This window comes from Acyrthosiphon pisum, chromosome X, assembly GCF_005508785.2.
Source record: "Acyrthosiphon pisum isolate AL4f chromosome X, pea_aphid_22Mar2018_4r6ur, whole genome shotgun sequence".
NCBI classification, from domain to species: Eukaryota; Metazoa; Arthropoda; class Insecta; order Hemiptera; family Aphididae; genus Acyrthosiphon; species Acyrthosiphon pisum.
The window spans coordinates 42,104,979-42,124,986 of NC_042493.1; the positions used below are offsets into that span (position 1 = coordinate 42,104,979).

The following is a 20,008-nucleotide window of genomic DNA, read 5'->3' on the forward strand; positions in this document are numbered from 1 at the left end:
ATTTAATTTCTGGAAGGTGTAAGCATGTAACACATAACACAGAATATTATTTTTCTATTAATATTGATTATATTGTTTACTATACATCTTCATAAAATGCACAACATAAGCTCAATGGTTATGTTATGAATGAACTTTTATATAATAGGTATAAATGGACAATTGTTTTAAAACTCTTGAAACAGAATTTATCAAACAGTTATAGGGCTAGGAAATAGAAAAAGTTGCACGGAACACATATTAACATATAAGAATTAAAAAAAAATTTTTCATCAGATTGATATATATTTAAATGTTTTTATAAGTTAAACAATTAACAAACTGTATTAATACACTACAATATTGATAATATAAAAAAATTAAAACAAATTAAAACAATGTATAAATGATTATTTTTAATGCTGTAAAAAAGGTTAGTATATTTTACAATGCATAATATAAATCTTACTCGAGAGGGAAAAATAATGGTAGATATTTCTCATAATATTCTTTGTCAGTATCCAGAAATACACAGAATATTATGCGTTCAATCTGAAAAAGAAATATTAATACAAAATACATAAATTGAGTTTACAAAAATTAAACTAATAAATAAATCAATTTAACATTATTAGTTCGTAGTTATAAATTGTAATTCAATTAAATTCAATAGCACAACTTAATGTAAAATAGATATTTGAGTTTGAGTTTATCTTTTAGTCAATATTTAGTAAAAGAATGCTGAATTGAGAAAACAATTTGTAGTAATACAATTTGATAAAATATGAATGTATTACTTATTTTTAAATTTGTCTATCAAACAAGTAAAATGGTATGATATATTTTTAAAAACAACACTTTAGGATCTAAGTATATGATTTAATAAGTATAATTGTTATAAATTTAAAAGACAAGATTATGAAAGTATCTGAAATAGTCTACTATTAAATTTTACAATTGAAATAATATAAGTCAGGAACTCAATTTTACAATAGTGATAATTCTCATATTTAATATTTATGAATAATAACAGACTAAGAGCACAGTTTTGGCCTATGAAACTATATTTGGTATATTGTGCACCTGATAGACAGATATAGAAAAATCAACTGAATATTTTATTGCATCCATATTTGCTTTATAAAATATACTTTAGACTTAAACTAGAATAATATTTTTTTTTAGCTTTTTTGTTACTAACGGGTTTTATTGATAATTTAGTTTTTAAAAACATGTATAAAATTATTAATGTAAAAATTACTATATTACCAAGTTATGATCATGCTCTAAAAAGTCTCTTATGGCTTTCAAGGCAACAATGGATGCTTCTTCTTGCGGATACCCTAAACATGTTTTCATACATTTAATATTTTAAATTTAAACTATATAATGTAGTTTAAAATAAGTCAAATTTACCATAAATGCCAGTAGAAATACACGGAAATGCCTGAAATTAAAAATATTGATAGTTAAAAAAAATTTTTAAATAAAAATAATATTAATTTAATTTATATTTAAATACTTACAATTGTTCTTAACTTCTTTTCAACAGCCAAATCTAAACTGTTTTGATAAGCTGATTGCAGTTCTTCCGGATTTTCTCCTTTTGGCCCAACCGCGTGTATAATATCTAAAACGATTAATTTTAACTATTTATAGATGTTGAATAATATAAACAAAGGAAAAAATTATTATTTTCTTTTAAATTACTAGCACTAAATAAATGACTAACATCATACAATTAAAACAGAAAATAATTAGTGGATGAAAATATATATCAAGTTATGGGAGAAATAATTAGTTTTTTTTGAATAGAAAGTTTCACTGAGTAGATTGTTTTACAGACAATATTGATATTATTTAGTAAAATATGTTATCCTCTACTCTTAAGTGAACACTGTTACAATTAAAACTATTTTTTCTTATGACAGCCAATGATATGGAATAGAATCACAGCTCAATCTTCGATCACACACATATTGTGGTAATATCTTTACTCTTTAAAGGGTTAAAGCTTAAATAGAGTAAAGGAATGATTCAAAATGACCTTTCTGTTTTCCTGTCCAAATTATATGTAGGCTATATATGGGTGATTCTGTTATCATTTAACACTCATCATTTCAAAAAGTATGATTTATAAAAAAAAAAATTTTACTTTATTTCTAGTCAATAAAAATAACATTTTAAAAATTTATATAGTTTTTAAAAATATTTTTGATGTTTGATGATTTTTTATGTTTTTTACCTTTTGAATGACAATAATTTTAATTTCATATTTCAAAGGAGAATATTTTTCCAAGTATTTTGATTCATAAAAATAAAATTTAGGAAATTGTTGAGTGGTACGCGGGGCCACCTCAAAATGTTGGTCCACTACTCAGCGACTTTAAACTTTAAATACTTATAACTCATAAACTACTCATCTTAAATTTGATTGTTATGTATCAAAATAATTCAGAAAAATATTTTGCTTTTAAAAATGAAATTAAAACTGTTTTAATTCAAAAAAAATTTAAGGATAAAAATATTAATACTTTTTGAATAATGAGTGTGAGGTAGCATACATTTTTTTTCTTCAGGTATTTCTGTATATAAATACATGTAATAATATTATTAATGGGGTTTTCTTCTTACACTTGGCAGGGAGTTTATACCCTTTGGTGATTTTGGCACAACCGGTTTTACAACCATTTAACGCAGCACATTCTGCCTGAAGTTCTCGGCCAGCAGCTTTATGAATAGCGCCATCAACTATGAAATATTTAAATATCTATTAGATAGTTGATTAGATAAGATAAAAATTTAAATATATTTTTACCTCCTCCTCCTCCGGCTAACTTAGAGTTGGCTGCATTAACAATAACATCTATTGCTAATTTTGTAAGGTCGCCTTGATACAAAGATACTTTTTCATTTAACTCTTTATTGAACACTGGTTTTGGACCATCAATGGGTTTCAAATATGCTGGTTTTTCTGTAAAAGAAAGAATAAACTTACTAACAAATGTATATATAATTTATTTAAATATAGTTAAGGTATAGCTACAATTAGTTAATAATATATATATTAATTATTTATCTTAACTTATCAGAAATAAAACTTAATATGGTCTATCAAACTATCAAAATAGTTAATTAATCAAATGAGTAGTTAAAAAAGTAATCAAATATAGAAAAGATGCATAATTCTATGGTCAAATAAGTAACACAAGTGTGAAACCATTTGAAACATTTAAAACAAATCTCAAAAAGGAACAAATAGAAAAAAAAATGTTTTGACACTCAGTTAAATTATTACAAACAAAATAAAAATATGAATGTCTAATTACCAATATTATTCTATATTCTTCAATTAAAACTAACTCATATTTCACAATATAAGATAACTATCTACAGAAGAACAACAAAAGACGTTTGTAACAATAAATAAAACATATTATTTTTATATTAGTAAACCAATAAAAAATTATTGATATACTTTTAAAATATCACCTTCTTAAGTACTTTTCAGTCAAATCTTTAAAGAAATTCTAATTCTAGTTTTACTTTGAACAATTGTTTGATTTAATTATTATATACTTCATTGAAGGTCTTGGAAATGTGTATTGTAATATTGTATTATTGACTCATTGTGAGTCCGCATCTAATAAACTGGCGGCTGATAACTCTGCTCCCAGTCAACGCTAGCCATTCAAAACTATATTTTAGGTAACGGGCACATGCAGAAACTGGATTGGTAAGAATAGGTATAGGTAGAACGCCTCAAATAAAATTATGGTGGTGTAAAGTGTAAGAACGACACGTACCGCAAAGTCATCAACAGCCAGTTCATTTGACGCTGACTATAGTGTATTGTATTACATTTAAGTGGTTGGATAGTAATCTTATTTAAAAAAATGTTTGACAAATAATTGTTGTTAAGGCATTTTGATTTATATTGTATAATATAAAATTATATACTATAAAATTGATATTTTGTTACTTGGATAACACCACAATCTTAATCAATATCTGTCCAGGAAAAACCAATAACAATTTCTGAAGTGTTCAAATTATGAGTTCATAAAAATAAATAAAATTTACTCAAAATGCACATTTAGGTACCTATATTTAATTTTTTTTTTTTACATATTTTGAAAATGATTAAAATATACTGTTCAAAAAATTACATGGAAAAAATGTGAATGCAATGCTGACCAAATTGTTCAAATTGTGCATTTAATAACAAGGTACATGATAAAATTTGGTGTCATTCAGCATATTTTGCAAGCAATGTTAAATTACACCATTTCGAGTCATCTGCATGAATTCATTACATCAAAAGTACAAGACTTTTTTTCAGATGTATTTTGTTAACTTAATTTTATAGTTTTAAAAAAATTGTTTTAATTTTTTTTTTATCAGGTGCCTTTATTTGTAATAACTAATAAGTAATTAAAGAAATTCAGATTTAAGTAATTATTTTAATGATTTTAAGCACATTTTTTTTAGGTAACAATCATGATAACAAGTTTTATAAAATAAATATAAGTATTTTATGATGATTTTAAAAAGGCTTATTTGCCAATGGTTTTATATTCAATGGGGCAGTTGATTATAAAATATATAATACCTCATTGAGAAATGATTATTTTTTATGAAAAAAGAAATTTTTTTTTAATGCTTATCGCATACATTATAAACACATATGATAATATATAAAACTATTGAAATAATGTATAAGTGTATTTTATTGCATTCCATGCGATGCCTATTATAAATATAATTATATTATGTATGTATAAATTATACATACATAATAGTTGCTATTAAGCTAATAGTGACTTTTAGAAATAATTGTAATAATTTTTACAAATACGATCTTTGTTTTTTCTAATAAAATATAATTAGTGATAATACCTCTCAAGTGCCAATTTTATTTCATAATAACATGGTACGAAATTTCATTTCTTAAAAACTTAATTTGTCACAAATTATGATTATCCATTGTTATGATTTATGTTTATATTTTTGTAAGTTCAAGTCCTGAAATTACTATGTATTATCATTATTAAAAGGAGTTTAAATATTTTGTGACTATTCTGGTTGTAGCAAAACAGTGCTGGCCTGGCACACAGAAGTCCCACGGATCAGTTTTTTTAAGGGGCCTCATCATGAAATACAAAATTTACTAGACATTTTGGAGAAAAAAAACCCACCACCTTTTTTCCTGTAAAAATACATTTATTCAAATTCTGATTTTTAAGTATACCTAAAAACAATATATTAAAATTCCTGATATTTTTTGTACTACTATTAAAGAGTGTCCTGTGGTTATACTAACTTCTATTTTTTAATGAGAATCTCATTTTTACTGCAAGTTATTTAGCAGACGATGTTCTTGTAAACGTGGATGTATCTAAATTTACATTAAAAGTAAAAAAAGGATTCCTATATTAAAAACTGAAGTTTGTATTGCAAAATAATCTTCAAGAGTATTTAAAAATTCTGAAAACCAAAATTTTGAATATTAAATGTACAATTTAAGTAAAAATAGAGCGACCAAGATTAAAAAATCACTACGTATAATATTAACGCGAAGTCTAACGAGGGAAACATTCGTTTAGAGAAATAAACTATGAAATTATTAAATAATTGAAGCTGCAAAATAATAAATAATAATTATTAATTACATAGAAACGAAATTACGAAAACCAAAATTATATTTATATTACCTATAGAATTTTAACTTTAAAGACAAATTCATAAACTATATATATGCATAATATTATTCACATAAACTTTCAAAAGTAAAATGTAAAATCTTCATCATTGTTTAATATTTAATTATATATATATATAGGTATAAGTAGATGTATAGTATTATAAATCATACATATTTTTGTATGCAACATTTTCATGATCGCTGAAGCCAACAGCGAAGCCACTGCAGGGTGGGTGAGCGGGGCCCTCGTGAACTCGTCTGAGCCCATTGTTTTTAAGGAAAGATATAAAACCTAAGTTAACTTGCAGTAGTACAACTAATCCAAAAAGACCTCCTCCTACTCATTAATTGACACTTGCACTATTATAGTGCCCAGCTCACACTATAATATGCAAGCATCTGTAAAGAAAAATTGCGTACGGTTAAATATATTGACAAATACTTTACGGGGTCCTTACTCCCTATATAGAACAGGCACACATCAAGTAAATGAAAAAATGTCTGAGACCCTAAAAAAAACGGAGGGGCGCATTTGCGGCCCAGCAGCCATGGCCAGGCCGACACTGTAGCAAAATGTATAACAAGAATTAGTATCTCACATAAATCACAAAGATGCAATTAATTATTAATGTGTTTAATAATCTGTCCTTCCGACTGATGGTAAGAACTTACATAAAAAATTATAACAGTTTATATTATTAGATGTAAATGTTGAGATTCCTTATATATACCTATGCTTTATAACTGTATAAAAAAAATTTAAAACAAATTATTATTTATGTTTTTTTGAGACATGTACAACAGTTGTTTATAATATACCTATATTAGATACCTACTAGAGTTATGGAATAACTAGTAATTTTGTAAAATAATTTTGCTATTTTAAAATTCAACTACCAATTATAACCAAAAATTATATTGTACTTAAAAAATCAAAAGCACTATTGCTGAAGTCCCATTGAATTATTTAAAAATTATATTTTGTTTCCTCTATTAATCATTAATATGATTTTAATAACTTTAATATGTCTATATAATATTAAAAAGACCAATTAAATAGAGATAATAATATTGTTTGTGTAAAAGCACAAATATTCATTTAAATGTTTCATTTCAAATCAGGAATACTCGGCATTTAAAAAACCACACGTAGATATCTTAAATATTAACAAGTTGTAACCCATCATAAATATTTTTTCGGTAAACGAGCACGAATTCACGAGTCACGACAACCACATATCGATATCCATAATAATAATTAATAATAATAATAATAATAATAATAATAATTAATAATAATAATAATAATAATAATAATAAACGAATAGAATAACCCTCGTGCCTATTAACCTCCAAAATTTCTGACGCGGATAGGGTATCTAAGTTTTTCAGAAAAGTTCGGAATCAATCGTAAACCGATGGGGACAGAGACTGCGGAAACCGCGATTCGCGATCAATCGGTTTGGCGGCGGCACAAACGACGCAATAACGGAACGCGGGGGACGGGCGGCCGGGGCGGGGACGGACATTTTGAAAATAATACGGATGTGATCCTTACTCGTGCTGTTCAAGACCTGTCTAAAGTATTCCGGCCATGGTAAAATAGATTCCAAGTTAACCGTAGCCATTTTACGGGAAATCCGAACAAAATAATTGTTGGTGGCGAAACGACGGCCGAGCACCAGCGCAGCAGTGAAACAGATCAAACTCCAACGGACAAACACACGATGTGAGCGGCAACAACAGCGGCGGCGGCAGCAGCAACAGTGACAGAAGTAACACCGGAAAACGTAGTGGACGGGTGGGAACAGAACCGCCGCGGAGCCGACGGAATTGACGCAATAACCGTAATAACACACGGTGGTGTATACCTCCACGAAAGTATAATATCTAATAATCAGTTGCTATTATTATTATTATATTTACTGTCGGCCGGGACGGATGGAGTCGACGCGAGCCGATACGACACGAGAAAAGCGACGCGAAGCGGATTGAACCGACAACGAACGCGGAATAATAATAATAATAATAATAATAATAATAATGCGTATAAGTGACTTGGGTATTTACACGACGACGGTGTATGAAAAATAATATATAGTAATTATTACTATTTTAAATGATAAATACGTGAAATTTCCCGATAACGGAGAGCAAGCGCACTGATAACGATCGGCGTCGTAGTGGTCGCACGCGAAAAGCAGTCGCGGGAAAGAGTGGAAAATGTTCTAGCGTTGTTGTTGTCCGGCCGACGGGCCACTATTGCTACCGACGACTACTGCTAATGCCGCCGCCGTCGTCGTCTTATCTCAGACGATAAAAGCGATAACGTCGATGACGACGACCCCAGTCCAGTATTCCAGCTTACAATCACAAGTCAGTTGTACTCAGTAGTCACAACATATTTTGCCGTTGCGGACGCGTCGTTGTAGTTGTCGTCTCACGATAGCAGTAATAATAACATTTCGTTTTATCATTTTCCGACGATAACCGTTGCTTTTATTTCAACCGACTGCACTGTGAAGACAAATTTAATAATCGGCAGCATCCTTGGTGGTCCATATCCGTTTGCGACCCGTTTTCATCCCGTTTGACAACGGACCCGCACACACTTGCGCCCCAAAGCTCGACTTCCAGCTCCACCCGCCCACGCACGACCGCGCTCTTCGATCATGGTGAGTCCGTGTTAATGACGCTTGTTCATTAGATTCTTATTGTTCTTGTTCTCATTATTATTATTATTATTATTATTATGTTTTTTATTACATCGAATTATTGATTTTTCTTTCGAGTGTAATACTTGACGCTCTTCTGTAAGTAGGCTAACATGCATAGGTAGGCGTAATTTCGTTGTATTATTGTAGCTGTGGGGAAGTAGACTTTTGAATTTCCGCGATGGTTTCTAGATTTATAATAATATTGACTGGGTAGCATCTAATAATAATAATAAAAAGATAAAATAAATAGGTACTGATTATTTCTGTATAATTTCTTCTCGAGGACCTTTTACATCCCAAGACTGTGATACCTAATGCTTAAATATTTTCTATAATTGTTCAATATGGATAGTACAACATATACAGCCTACTTATACTTATATTAATTCAAAATTTATTATTAAAAAAATAGGTACACGTTGGACACATTTACTAGACAACCTGTCCAGATGGCAAGTCGTTTAATGTTGAAAAAATGTATTAAACTATTGACCCCTTATAGTTAACAGTTTGGGGAATACCTTAACACTGCCATAAAATGTATTTTTAAACATCTGCAAAACCAATTTTTATTATTTTTAAACCGGCACCTAGGCTTTTACCTAGATACCTAAAAGTTGTATTTTTTTATAATTTACTAAATTAATGTCGATTATTATTTTAACAAGAAAATTATATACTGGTAATATTAATATTAATTTTTATATCTATTTGATATAGGTAATTAGGAATACACTAATATGCTAAAAAAACTTTAAAAATATGATTTAAAAATTATTATACCTTATATGATACAAAATGAGAAATGCATAGGTAGGTATATGCACACAGAATTTAAAAATACACATAATGAATTTTAAAACTTGCAAATATGCTGTTGCTAATAGTTGAATGCACATTCAACTATTAATAATTTACTATTTCCAAAGTAATAAATAATAACGATGCAATCATAATAATTAATTATTTCAAAAGTAATAAATAATAATGATCTGATTGTAATTGTATTGATATTAATTGTGAACTGCAAATAAAGTACACTTTATTATAACATGGGATGTTGTTACATGAGTTTTTTAAATAGTTCTTATTCCAAAATTTAATAATAATACCTAATCTAAAGCATGTAAATTATAAATATGCATTAAATAGGTTAAGTATATGCAAAATATGTAAAATGAAACTGATATTATGTTAATTAGGATGATTAAAATTGGGCAGATTTTTCAAATAGCTTATTTTAATAAACATTTTCATTTACAAATAAACACATTCCCTAATAATATTCCAAGAAATGTAATATCATAATTCATAATATTTTAAAATGGTCTTTTTATTTAACATTTTTGGCATACTTAGCATTTAATTTAACAAAATGAAAACCGAATACTTTGCTTAATTATTTACATAACCTCGATAGCCTTTTAATAGATTAATTAATTTATCTTATGTACAATTCGGTATAGCTGATATAAAAATGATTTAAGTTAGCATTTTAATAATAAAACTGATACTTCCAATTAGAATAGTTAAACTGTAATTAATTAAACCTATTTTTTTATAGGTACCTAAATATGTCAAAATATCAATTAAAAATATGTAAAATAAAAAATAAAATCTTCAAAAACAACATCCAAACTTCTTGAAATCAACCAAATTTTGTTTTATATATTTTTTTTAATAATTAATTTATAAGGTAAATTGAATTGTATATATTTTATTTTTTTTAATTACAGATCTAAAATAAATAAATAATAATTAATATGTTAGTAGCTCGAGGCAGTTGTTGGTTCTATAAAGACGTGCGTAGTCGGTCATTTTCTAGAATTAGGCAATCATGTGGCAAGTACAACTGAGCCATGTCATTGTGTGCTAGTGTAAATGAACATTAGTGTGTGTGTGCTCACACACTGCAGTGTCTGTCAACAAGTCGAGACCCATATCCACATTCTAAGAACTGGCGTTTTGGCACTCGCACGCACATATCAGTATATTAAATTAGAAAAAAGTACACGGTTACTTTTCGAGTTAAAACATACCTCGGCTGTGACAAAATTGTAAGACTTAAGTTGGTGCAATTTTGATTCTTTAACAATCCTAACAATTATACCTAAAGAATGGTCAAAGAATTTTTTAGAAATATTAATTTCTGATGAAAAGATGTTGTAAAAACTGAAATTTGTATAATATTATAATATTGTCAAAAGTTCAAACTTAAAAAAAAAGCTCCCACCGTTCTTTAGGGGAGATGTTAAGAAATGTTATTGTTTTTACAGCATTAAAATTAAATTGTACCATCTAAAGTCTCACAATTTTGTCACAGCAGAGGGTCTAAAAACAATTTTTTTTTGACTGACTGGAACCATCATAAAAGTTATGGCTTATAAATTAAATACAATACTTCGACAAGTTACTTTCCAAATGCCCTAATATTTTTTATGAAAATAATAGTAAAGAGTACATCTATCATTATTTAAAAATAGTTTTTTGTAAATTTGAAAGACTATTACTTGGTTCTAAGATTAGAATAATTCTTAAAAAAACCATAATATCAACTTTTAGATAACTGAAAATAATTGTTGGCTTATCTATTCTAAAATCTCGTTTAAAATAATTATTTGATTCAACAATAAGCCATTGTTAATGAATCAAACCCATGACCCTACAAGTCACATACAGACCACTAATCCACATCAGAGGTCTTCATTGTCTCTACTTAATACACGCCTATCTATGTATTTGTATGACATTTGTGTGTTGTATAGATAGGGTGGTATCATGTCATTGTAAAGGCCAGGAATAATTTAAGATTTGATACATTAGATGTAAGATCATTTTATTGCTATAATTTTACACGATGCCTAGATATTAGTCATTATTTTTTTTCCTTTTGTAAATTAGTCATAATGTTAACAATGTGAGGTATTAATATAGGTACACTTTTATGTTGAGTGTTCATAACCACTTTATGATTGTAATATTTTATTTAAATTCATTGAGGATTTATCGAGGGATTTATAATCCTAAAATTACGTAACAACAACAATTTTTTTGTAGTAAAGATATTGTAATTAATAAACTAATACCGACTTAAATAATTTTAAGCATAAACATAATGTTATTATCTTTAAATTATTCATATTTTTTAATACTTAGGGTTATGATTACTTTTATTTGAAATATAATATATTGTTACATCGTTACTAGAAAGTATCATTGTGTTATCTAATCAAATATTGTAGGTTGTAATTGTTATTAATCCTATGTTATACACTTATACATATACATTTCTAAGTTTAAAAGATGTTATGTGTTTATGCTAATTTATTTTGGTCAACTTAGGATTTTACAGTATTCGGTCATATATTATCAACCCACAAGTCATAACTCCTGAGTAAAATACTCCATTTTATTTGCCGTGTTTATTTGAAGGAGTGGGGAGGTTGAAATATATTTTATTTTATAACCCATTTATACATTTTCTACTATCATTTTTTGGAGAAAATTACACCTATAAGTGTTTCGACGTACTGACTTGAGTTTTACTCTGATAATAATTTTTAAAACAGGTTTTATTTTGTTATTTAATTTTGAAACCTTTGAAACCACTTTTTTGATTTATTATTCTTAAAAAAATCTCAAATTTTTATAAATTTTAATGAAAAAAAAATAGGTATTATTTTAAATTATAATATTAATTTGTTATAAATCTGACTCATCGAAGGATTAAAAATTAATTCAAATATATTGTCAAAATTATTATCGGAATAAAGTCATTATGTTGAAACATGGTTAGGTCTATTTTTCTCCAAAAAACAGTAGTGTGGTGAAGAATAATAACAATACAATTATTATTACTTGGACGAATTTTATCACACTTTTTATAGAGCAAATTCCTCTATTGAATCCGAATTTCACGAAAAAGAACTAATAGACTTTAGTTAAGACAACAGCAAAAGTGTTGCCTTATTTTTTCTAATTCCGATTAATTCTTCTTAAATCGACATATCTCTATGAAACTCTATTTTCAATAATAAAAACAAACATAGGCCATGCCTTTGTTTTACAAAACAGACTTTAGAAGCAAACTTGTGCAATGTTGTTTTAAATATCATACCAGACATTGATTAATTATGCAGAAATGTACAAGCCAACATATTAATTTTAAAATTGTATTCAAAGGTGTTATAAACGTATAGGTATGTATTTACTATTTATTTAATCTTAGGTTTTAAAACATATTATGTGTTTAACAATTTAACTGTAGTTTATAGAAAAGAAAAAAAAAGGTTACAGAAACCCAATACTATAAATATGGAATTCAATGTTTAATTCAAGCTTGAATTACAGTTTTCCCTACTTGTGTTTTCTTTTAATCAATTTAATGATAGCCTATAACCTTTTATTTATAGATATTCTGCTGCTGCATATTTTTGGTTAATTTAGTATTTATACAATTATATTTTGATAATTAGGTACTAAATCTGTAGGTAATCAGTAATCACTAATGAATGCTAGTTGCTGCCTATTTATCTAATTAACAAAGCATTTAATGGAGTTCAAAATAAAATGATTAAAATTACTAGATAAATACCAAATTATTTCCAAACTTGCAGTTATACCTAAAAATATTAAAACAGTTTCTTTTTATCACATGTAATGTTTTTGCAACTTGGGTATACCGGCCACAAGGTGTATAGTTAAATAGGAATATTGTCTTTACAAAGTGATCCGTTTAATGTAAGACACTCTTTATTTCAAAAACTATTAACGTTTTTGAAAATATTTTTCTTATTTAATTTTAATTATTTAGAAAACAATATATTTATAAAAAAAATATATTATTACTAGGTACTGTTTAAATGTTATGCTTTTTTAAGAGGTACCCTGAAAAATGTTGGTCTACTACTCCACTCGTCTATACATACTTTAAAGTTTAAACTATTTGTCCAAAATTTGATTTTATAGATTGAAATACTTTGGATAATATTGTGCTGTAGAATATGAAACTACAAATGTATGTAGTCTTTCTACATTTCTATAAAGTAAAAAAAAACTTATAATAATGATAATGATAATTTTTTTCCAAAAATGTTGTTATGTAGACTTAAAAATTAAAATGATGTAAAAAATATATTTTTAAAAACTTAAGTGTTTTCTGAAATAATGAGGGTCTTATGTTAAATGGATGACCTCGTAGTATGTTATTGTTGTATTAACAAATATTATATTTTAAAATGTTCTGTTCTTAGAACTAAATTTAAATTAAATACTAATAAAGTTTCTACAAAATTATTTATTTTATTAGATATTTGTTTAGATGGCTCCTGGAAGCTTAATCATTTTTTTTCTTCTCTTTGTTACTTAAAAAAAAAAACCAACAATCATACTAATGTCTTATAGTTTGATATCTTTATACAAATGTTAAACTCGTTTTTCAGATTATGTCAGCACTATTAATTGCTTTCTCTCTTTGACTCACGCCCAACTTAGCAAACTTTTGTTTAGCAGAATAAATCTAAATATTAGATTGAATAGACATATTATCAAATATAGGAATATTAGCTGTGTTTGTACATTGGCTGGGTGTTACGATATTTCAATTTTTATACTGATGTTATCATAGGCGTATTCACTCTTGCTTTAAAATTAATTAAACAAGATTAGTTGTTGAATGCATATTTGTCATGTTGAGTGTGGCTCAGTGAGAGAAAACAAATGGTGCGCAAACCTCTTAATGAATCCAAATTGTCAAAAAGTGTAATTTAATGATTATTTTAGTTCTATAATATGTTCTAATATACCTATTATTTATCACTGATTGTTTGTATGGGATCTTTTATATATTGCATAAAAATGTTGATACTTACTATATTATTAAAACTGAAATGCTAATTTTTTTAATATTGGTCATATAATTTTGAAACCTTTCATCTTTTGTGAAAATTCTAATTTGTGTCCCATCAAATATGCCTTCTTTGAGCTTTGCTTCAAATAAGAATATAATATTGTGAATTTGTTACAGAGCTTTTGGAAACAAATCATTTTTTTAAAAAGCGCCTTTAAAAATTGCTTCATTATAATATCTAATAATAATATGTTAAGAAGGTAGTAATATTTTAGATTGGTCTACTAATCAGCGTTTTGCTATAAAACATATAATAGTTTTATTTCAATATAATTTTAATCATAATATATTATGTAAAATTAATAGACCATGTGTTATGTGTGAAGTAACCGGCAGGTGTCATTTAAAAATAAGTTCATTGTGTTATAAAAAAAACTTCTTTAAAGAAAGTTAAAATTTTTTAGTTATGGGCGATTCAACTTTTTTTTGAACAACCAAACCTACCCCACATTTGCTGATGTATCTTAAAAACTTTTAAACTTATATCATATTTATTTTTTTTTATTTTAAAGCTATTTTATCGTGTTATATACTAACAAATACAATGACCAGTCACATCCAGAAATGTACAATTAATTTTTATTGAATTAAAACAAGTAAAAAAAATAAGTATTTTTAAAAAGAAATCAATGAACGACATTGTAATAAAAATTTTAAGGTATTCTACCTAGGTATTGTTCTGTAGAAATATAGATTTAAAAAAAATTACGTTAAAAAGTTGAAAAGATTTGGAGATTCATCAGCAAATGTGCTGTATGGTTTATATTGTAAGTCTACTGAATTTTTATCTGGTTGTAACAATAATAAAATTTGGAATGGTAGTACTTTTATAATCTTTTATAATGTTTAATTTGAAACAATTGTAACAGCTGTGTCAATATTAATAAATAACAATTAATTCTATTACTAATTGGAGTACAATTAAATACATTTAATTATTCTGTAACCTGATAAGCGGTGAATAACTTCTTAAATTGAGATTAACTACATATTTCAATTGTTTATAATTAATAACTGTCTTAGATATTTGTGCACTTTGTTATTTTACACACATATATATATAAAACTTATACAAAGCAAATTAATAATTTGTTTTAGTTGGAATATTTCAAAAATATCCTGTGAAAGTGGTAAATTTGGTATATTTATTTTGGTTAATCAGAATACATTTTAATACAGATATGAAATCAAATCATTAATGATTGTTTATTAACATTTTAAACAAAATACCATTAGCATATTGTGGATTGTCAAAAATTAAAAATTTTCCAATATGTTTAAAAAAGTTTTGGAACCCTCTGTATTAAGAAGTTGAAGATTTTCATAACAATATGTAGTTAAATGTAATAATGTATTAATAATGCAGTTAAAAGTAAAAATTTAGTTGTACATTTCTATGTACTTTTTATTTCAATAGTTTTTGTTTTTATCATACTATATACAATCTTAAATATTTATAATTTGCTTTAAAATTAAAATATAAAAAAAATTCTTTAAGGTGCCCTAGATAATATTCTCACCTTTAAATTTTAGAATAGATCAATTTTCTTAAATATTAAAAATATCTGAGTAAAACAGATTCTTTTTAAAACACAATTTGCTGTGTGTTAGTTAGATGGTGACAACACATGTGGGCATAACGCCCTTATATTATAGAATACAAATTTGAAAACACAAGTAATAAAATAAACATATTGATTCAAATCAATAATTACAAAATATGTGTGCCACGGGGTGTGAAACTTTTTTCTGAATATATTTGTATTAAAATTTACGTCAATTGGGTACACATAACTATATTTTTTTTAATATAAATAATTATTCCTTTTAACATCTTATATATAGCAAAATAGCATAAATATATTTATTCTAAAGAAGAATAAATTACTTTGTGATGTATGAAATATGAAGTTATTAAAGACAAATTGACAAATAATTACAATTTAGTATCATACAATTTAATTAAATTAAAAATATCATTGTTGGTAGTACTTCAATATTTTATTTTTTTACAACAATCATTATAATTAGAATTATGAACCTATATTGATTTTATCTGGCCATAAAAATGTATGTAGGTAACATAACACCTATATATCGAAGTCAGTAGAGTGTGATATATCATAATACAAGGATTGCTTCTTTTTTTTTTTGAATTGGTCTGTTTGTTATTATATTACACAGGTACATTACATAATAGCTAAACAAACTCGAAAACCACGTTTATAATTGTTTAATTTAATTAAAAATAATATTAAATTTCATGTAGGTGCATGTTTTATTGATCTATATATGTACAATGTAAAAATTAACTAATTATATTTAATAATATTTTTTTCAATAGTCTATGGGAGATAAAGTTACAAATCTTTGGAAAAGGGCCAGTGATGAAGGAGAAAATAGGGATGAAATTCCTTGGCACCTAAAATATGGTAGCAGAACATTGGGGACATTTGCAGGCATTGGTATGTATCATAACAAATGGTGTATTTCTGAATAATTGTTACATATTCTTTTCAGTTAATTTGTTCACTGGTGTTTGGAATGGACTGGGATTGATTTTTTTAAACACAGATTGTTTGTTTGGTGGAATTATTCAATTGTATGTATATCAAGTAGTAATTGTGAATTTTTTGTATACAATTTAATACCTATAATAAACTGAGTTATGTGTAATTTCAGACTTCTTGGTATTTTACTAATTGCATTAGAAGCACCTTTCCTTTGCGTGTTTATCGATTATATGCAGAAAGTTAGTGATGTTGCTGAAAATAAACCCTACTGGACTAGAGCTATTTTATATGCTGGGTAAGAATCAAGAAATTTATTTATTAAATATTTTAATACTAACTATTTTTGAACGCATGATTACAACTTTTTAAAATTATAAAATTTTGCATTAAATTACATTTGAATTAATTTTTTCAGGCTATCGTTAGTACCAATTCTTTTATGTTTTGGCCCAAGTACATTAATAGCTAGTGCTTTAGTATTTTGTACTGGTTTATTGTATGGTCTCATGTCAGTTGGGAAAAAGTAAGTTCTTATTTAAGTTTTATCTATACATTTTATTTATTGACTATATAATAATTAAGGTGATGTCAAATATTTGTTTACTTTGTGTTTGATTATTATTGTTCTAAAAACACTGGCTTTTTGTTTTGTGTTTGTTACAATACTTACTACTAAATAGAGGATCTAGGGAAGACATGGGAGCTATTGCTTCTCCTGTTGATAACGTCTCTCAACCCATGGGCGGACATCACACAACTTTAATGGAAGATCCAGATGTGTGGCGTCCCACTTAAGGCAAACTGAACTAAATTTTTAAAGTGTATTATTGCTGCTTATGTTACTGGTAGTTCATCCGCTCCAATCATTCCATATAAAATATGCACTTTAAATAAATAAATAGGATTTTGATATACTTATAGTTTTAGTTTTCATAAATCATTACTGTAGTGACTGAACATTCATTTTACCACAGTAATATCAAAGTAGAAATAATTTTTTTTAACTTAAATTCAAAGAATTGCACGTCAAAGTCAAATGTACTATTTTGTATTTCCATATAAAAATTAATTTTGATGTGTGAAATTGATTTATAAATGCATGTATATTTACTATTTTAATAATAATTTAATAATATTTGTTATAGAGCACCAGCAGAACAAATGAAGACAACTGCATCCACATTAGAGCCATGAGACATATACAACATTAGTGAAATATATACAATATTATACAGTATAATACTTTAGACCTCACTAAAACCAATTAAAAATAATGTGTTGGTTCCCTAGTGATTTTATTACCACCACTATCCAAATGCATTCCATTTTACCATGGTCTCCCAATTAATGATACTCATTTATCTATGGTAATCAAGTTCAACAAAATTATTAAATTGATTCAATATGTATCTTTTTATAGATATTTTTAATGCCCATTAATAGGATAGGGAATAATCTATATTTCACCCCATTCAAATTTATAATAGGGATTCACATATATATCTAATAACCTTGAATAAGATTGTATTTGTATTTATTCTATTTTAATCTTTTATTGCATGCCATTAATATACATTAATTTAGCTGTCATGATTTAAACTAATTTTTAATGGGATTATTGAAATTGTATAACTTAAATATAAATATAACAATTACAAAGCGACTGCAGAATCTCTATTGAATCATTCTTATAATAATTATATTCAATATTATTAACTTGTAATCTTAAATTGATTTGCCTAGTTGAATAAGTTCTAGGTTACTTATAAAGTAACATAAACTACTTTTAAATATTTTGTTATTACCAATTTCCCTTAAGTTTAACTTATTTTAATCATCCCAAGAACATACTCGCACCTTAATAACTCTTGAAAATGTTCCTGGAATTAATTTATAATATTTATCAATTTATCATATTATAATATAAAGAAGTTTATATTCTATATGACCATCTTTAATAACAATTGTTTATATAATTATTTATTTACATGAGTGTAATATTATTTAATTTATACTAGAAATCAATTAATAGTTAAAAATTATAGAATAAAATAAAATATTAAAAATTTCCTATTGTGTTTTTTAAATGACACTATTAAAAAATATTTTCAAAGCAACGAAATTGTTATCTTAAAATTAATCAATTAAATAAAAACAAAAATCATCATTACTGTTATTCTAACTTCAAAGATTAAAATATAATAAAAATTATGAAAATATAATGTTTCATACCATTGTTATTTACTTACTTTTTAAAATATATCTAAAAATTATTTACATTTAAAATGTATTTAAAATTAAATTATTTAAAGCAAATAAATGTGTTTAAATACAATTATGTATCATTCAATATTACAGATATGTATAATCCATGTATATTCGTCTATACATTCAGGTTATTCAGGTTTTTAGATGATAAGGACTTGAATTGATGATTTTTTTATGAATTTTAAATGTATTTCTTTTTATTATATTTAAACAATATTGGTAACATTCTCTAAAAGAAGTAAATAGCAAACATTCTCACAATTTAAGACAGTTTAATAAACATGCAGCTTATCCATATCTTGAATATCTATGAATAAAATATAATAATTGTATTTTCACAATGTTAAGAGGATGTTAGCGCAATATTTCTTTTCTCTCTCTGACCCAAACGCAACCCATCTTTTCAAGTATAAGAATTATTTGTTATTATTTATTGTTTTCAAAAATATCAGCAGTCTTTTAATAAATTAATAAAAAATGAATTGTACTTATCATTTTCTTATACTATTAATAATATCAATTATGTGAGTACAAATATATAGACAATTTGGGTTTTTTCCTTCACAATAATGTACTATAATATGTAAGTTACTTAATAAAATTATTGTAATAATATCTTTAAATTCTAAAAACCGAATGGAAGCTTTTTAAGTCCCTTTTTATAGAAATATTTTTATTTTTAATAAACCATATTAATTGAATTTAGCCTTTAGATATTAACTGTTTTTTATGAAATATGGGCAAAAACTTATTATCTATTAATTAAATTGACTTTTGAATATGTCATAGTTAAACATTGATTATTATTTATAGTTTTAATTATAAGTTTAGACTATAAATTATTTTAATATTCATTGTAAACTTATAATTGTTATGAATTGTTGTAAAATTGGCAAAACATATGTTACCTACTAAATTA

The 20,008-nt window shown here is 25.9% G+C and overlaps 2 protein-coding genes across 5 annotated transcripts; one reads left to right on the top strand and one right to left on the bottom strand.

Annotated features, from left to right (window-relative positions):
* Window positions 1–265: 265 nt before the first annotated feature.
* Window positions 266–7,578, bottom strand: LOC100163972 (MACRO domain-containing protein 2-like). Its single transcript, NM_001162131.1, is given in 7 exon segments — window positions 266–531; window positions 1,249–1,322; window positions 1,396–1,426; window positions 1,506–1,609; window positions 2,614–2,730; window positions 2,798–2,953; window positions 7,242–7,578. Coding segments are annotated over 7 exon segments (639 nt in total). The 5' UTR covers window positions 7,312–7,578; the 3' UTR covers window positions 266–444.
* A 320-nt stretch (window positions 7,579–7,898) lies between these two features.
* Window positions 7,899–18,952, top strand: LOC100166011 (calcium channel flower). Of its 4 annotated transcripts, none has more exons than XR_003838866.1 (7): window positions 7,899–8,358; window positions 16,653–16,773; window positions 16,829–16,910; window positions 16,991–17,116; window positions 17,237–17,344; window positions 17,502–17,666; window positions 17,967–18,952. XR_003838866.1 is itself a non-coding variant. In XM_016802981.2 (7 exons), the coding sequence occupies exons 1-6, from the start codon at window positions 8,356–8,358 to the stop codon at window positions 17,614–17,616; spliced, it is 555 nt and encodes a 184-aa protein (XP_016658470.1). In that variant the 5' UTR covers window positions 7,899–8,355; the 3' UTR covers window positions 17,617–17,642; window positions 17,967–18,952. The 4 variants fall into 4 exon arrangements, 3 of the variants coding, with proteins under 3 accessions (XP_016658470.1, XP_008181248.1, XP_001944970.1); XM_016802981.2 differs by having other exon boundaries at window positions 17,502–17,642; XM_008183026.3 differs by having other exon boundaries at window positions 17,502–17,617.
* The last annotated feature ends 1,056 nt before the right edge of the window (window positions 18,953–20,008 follow it).

Bases quoted from the DNA above. Each gene is read 5' to 3' on its own strand.
- LOC100166011 (XM_016802981.2), top strand. The intron at 17,117-17,236 runs GTAAGAATCAAG...TAATTTTTTCAG, and splicing joins AGAGCTATTTTATATGCTGG to GCTATCGTTAGTACCAATTC. The intron at 17,345-17,501 runs GTAAGTTCTTAT...ACTACTAAATAG, and splicing joins CTCATGTCAGTTGGGAAAAA to AGGATCTAGGGAAGACATGG.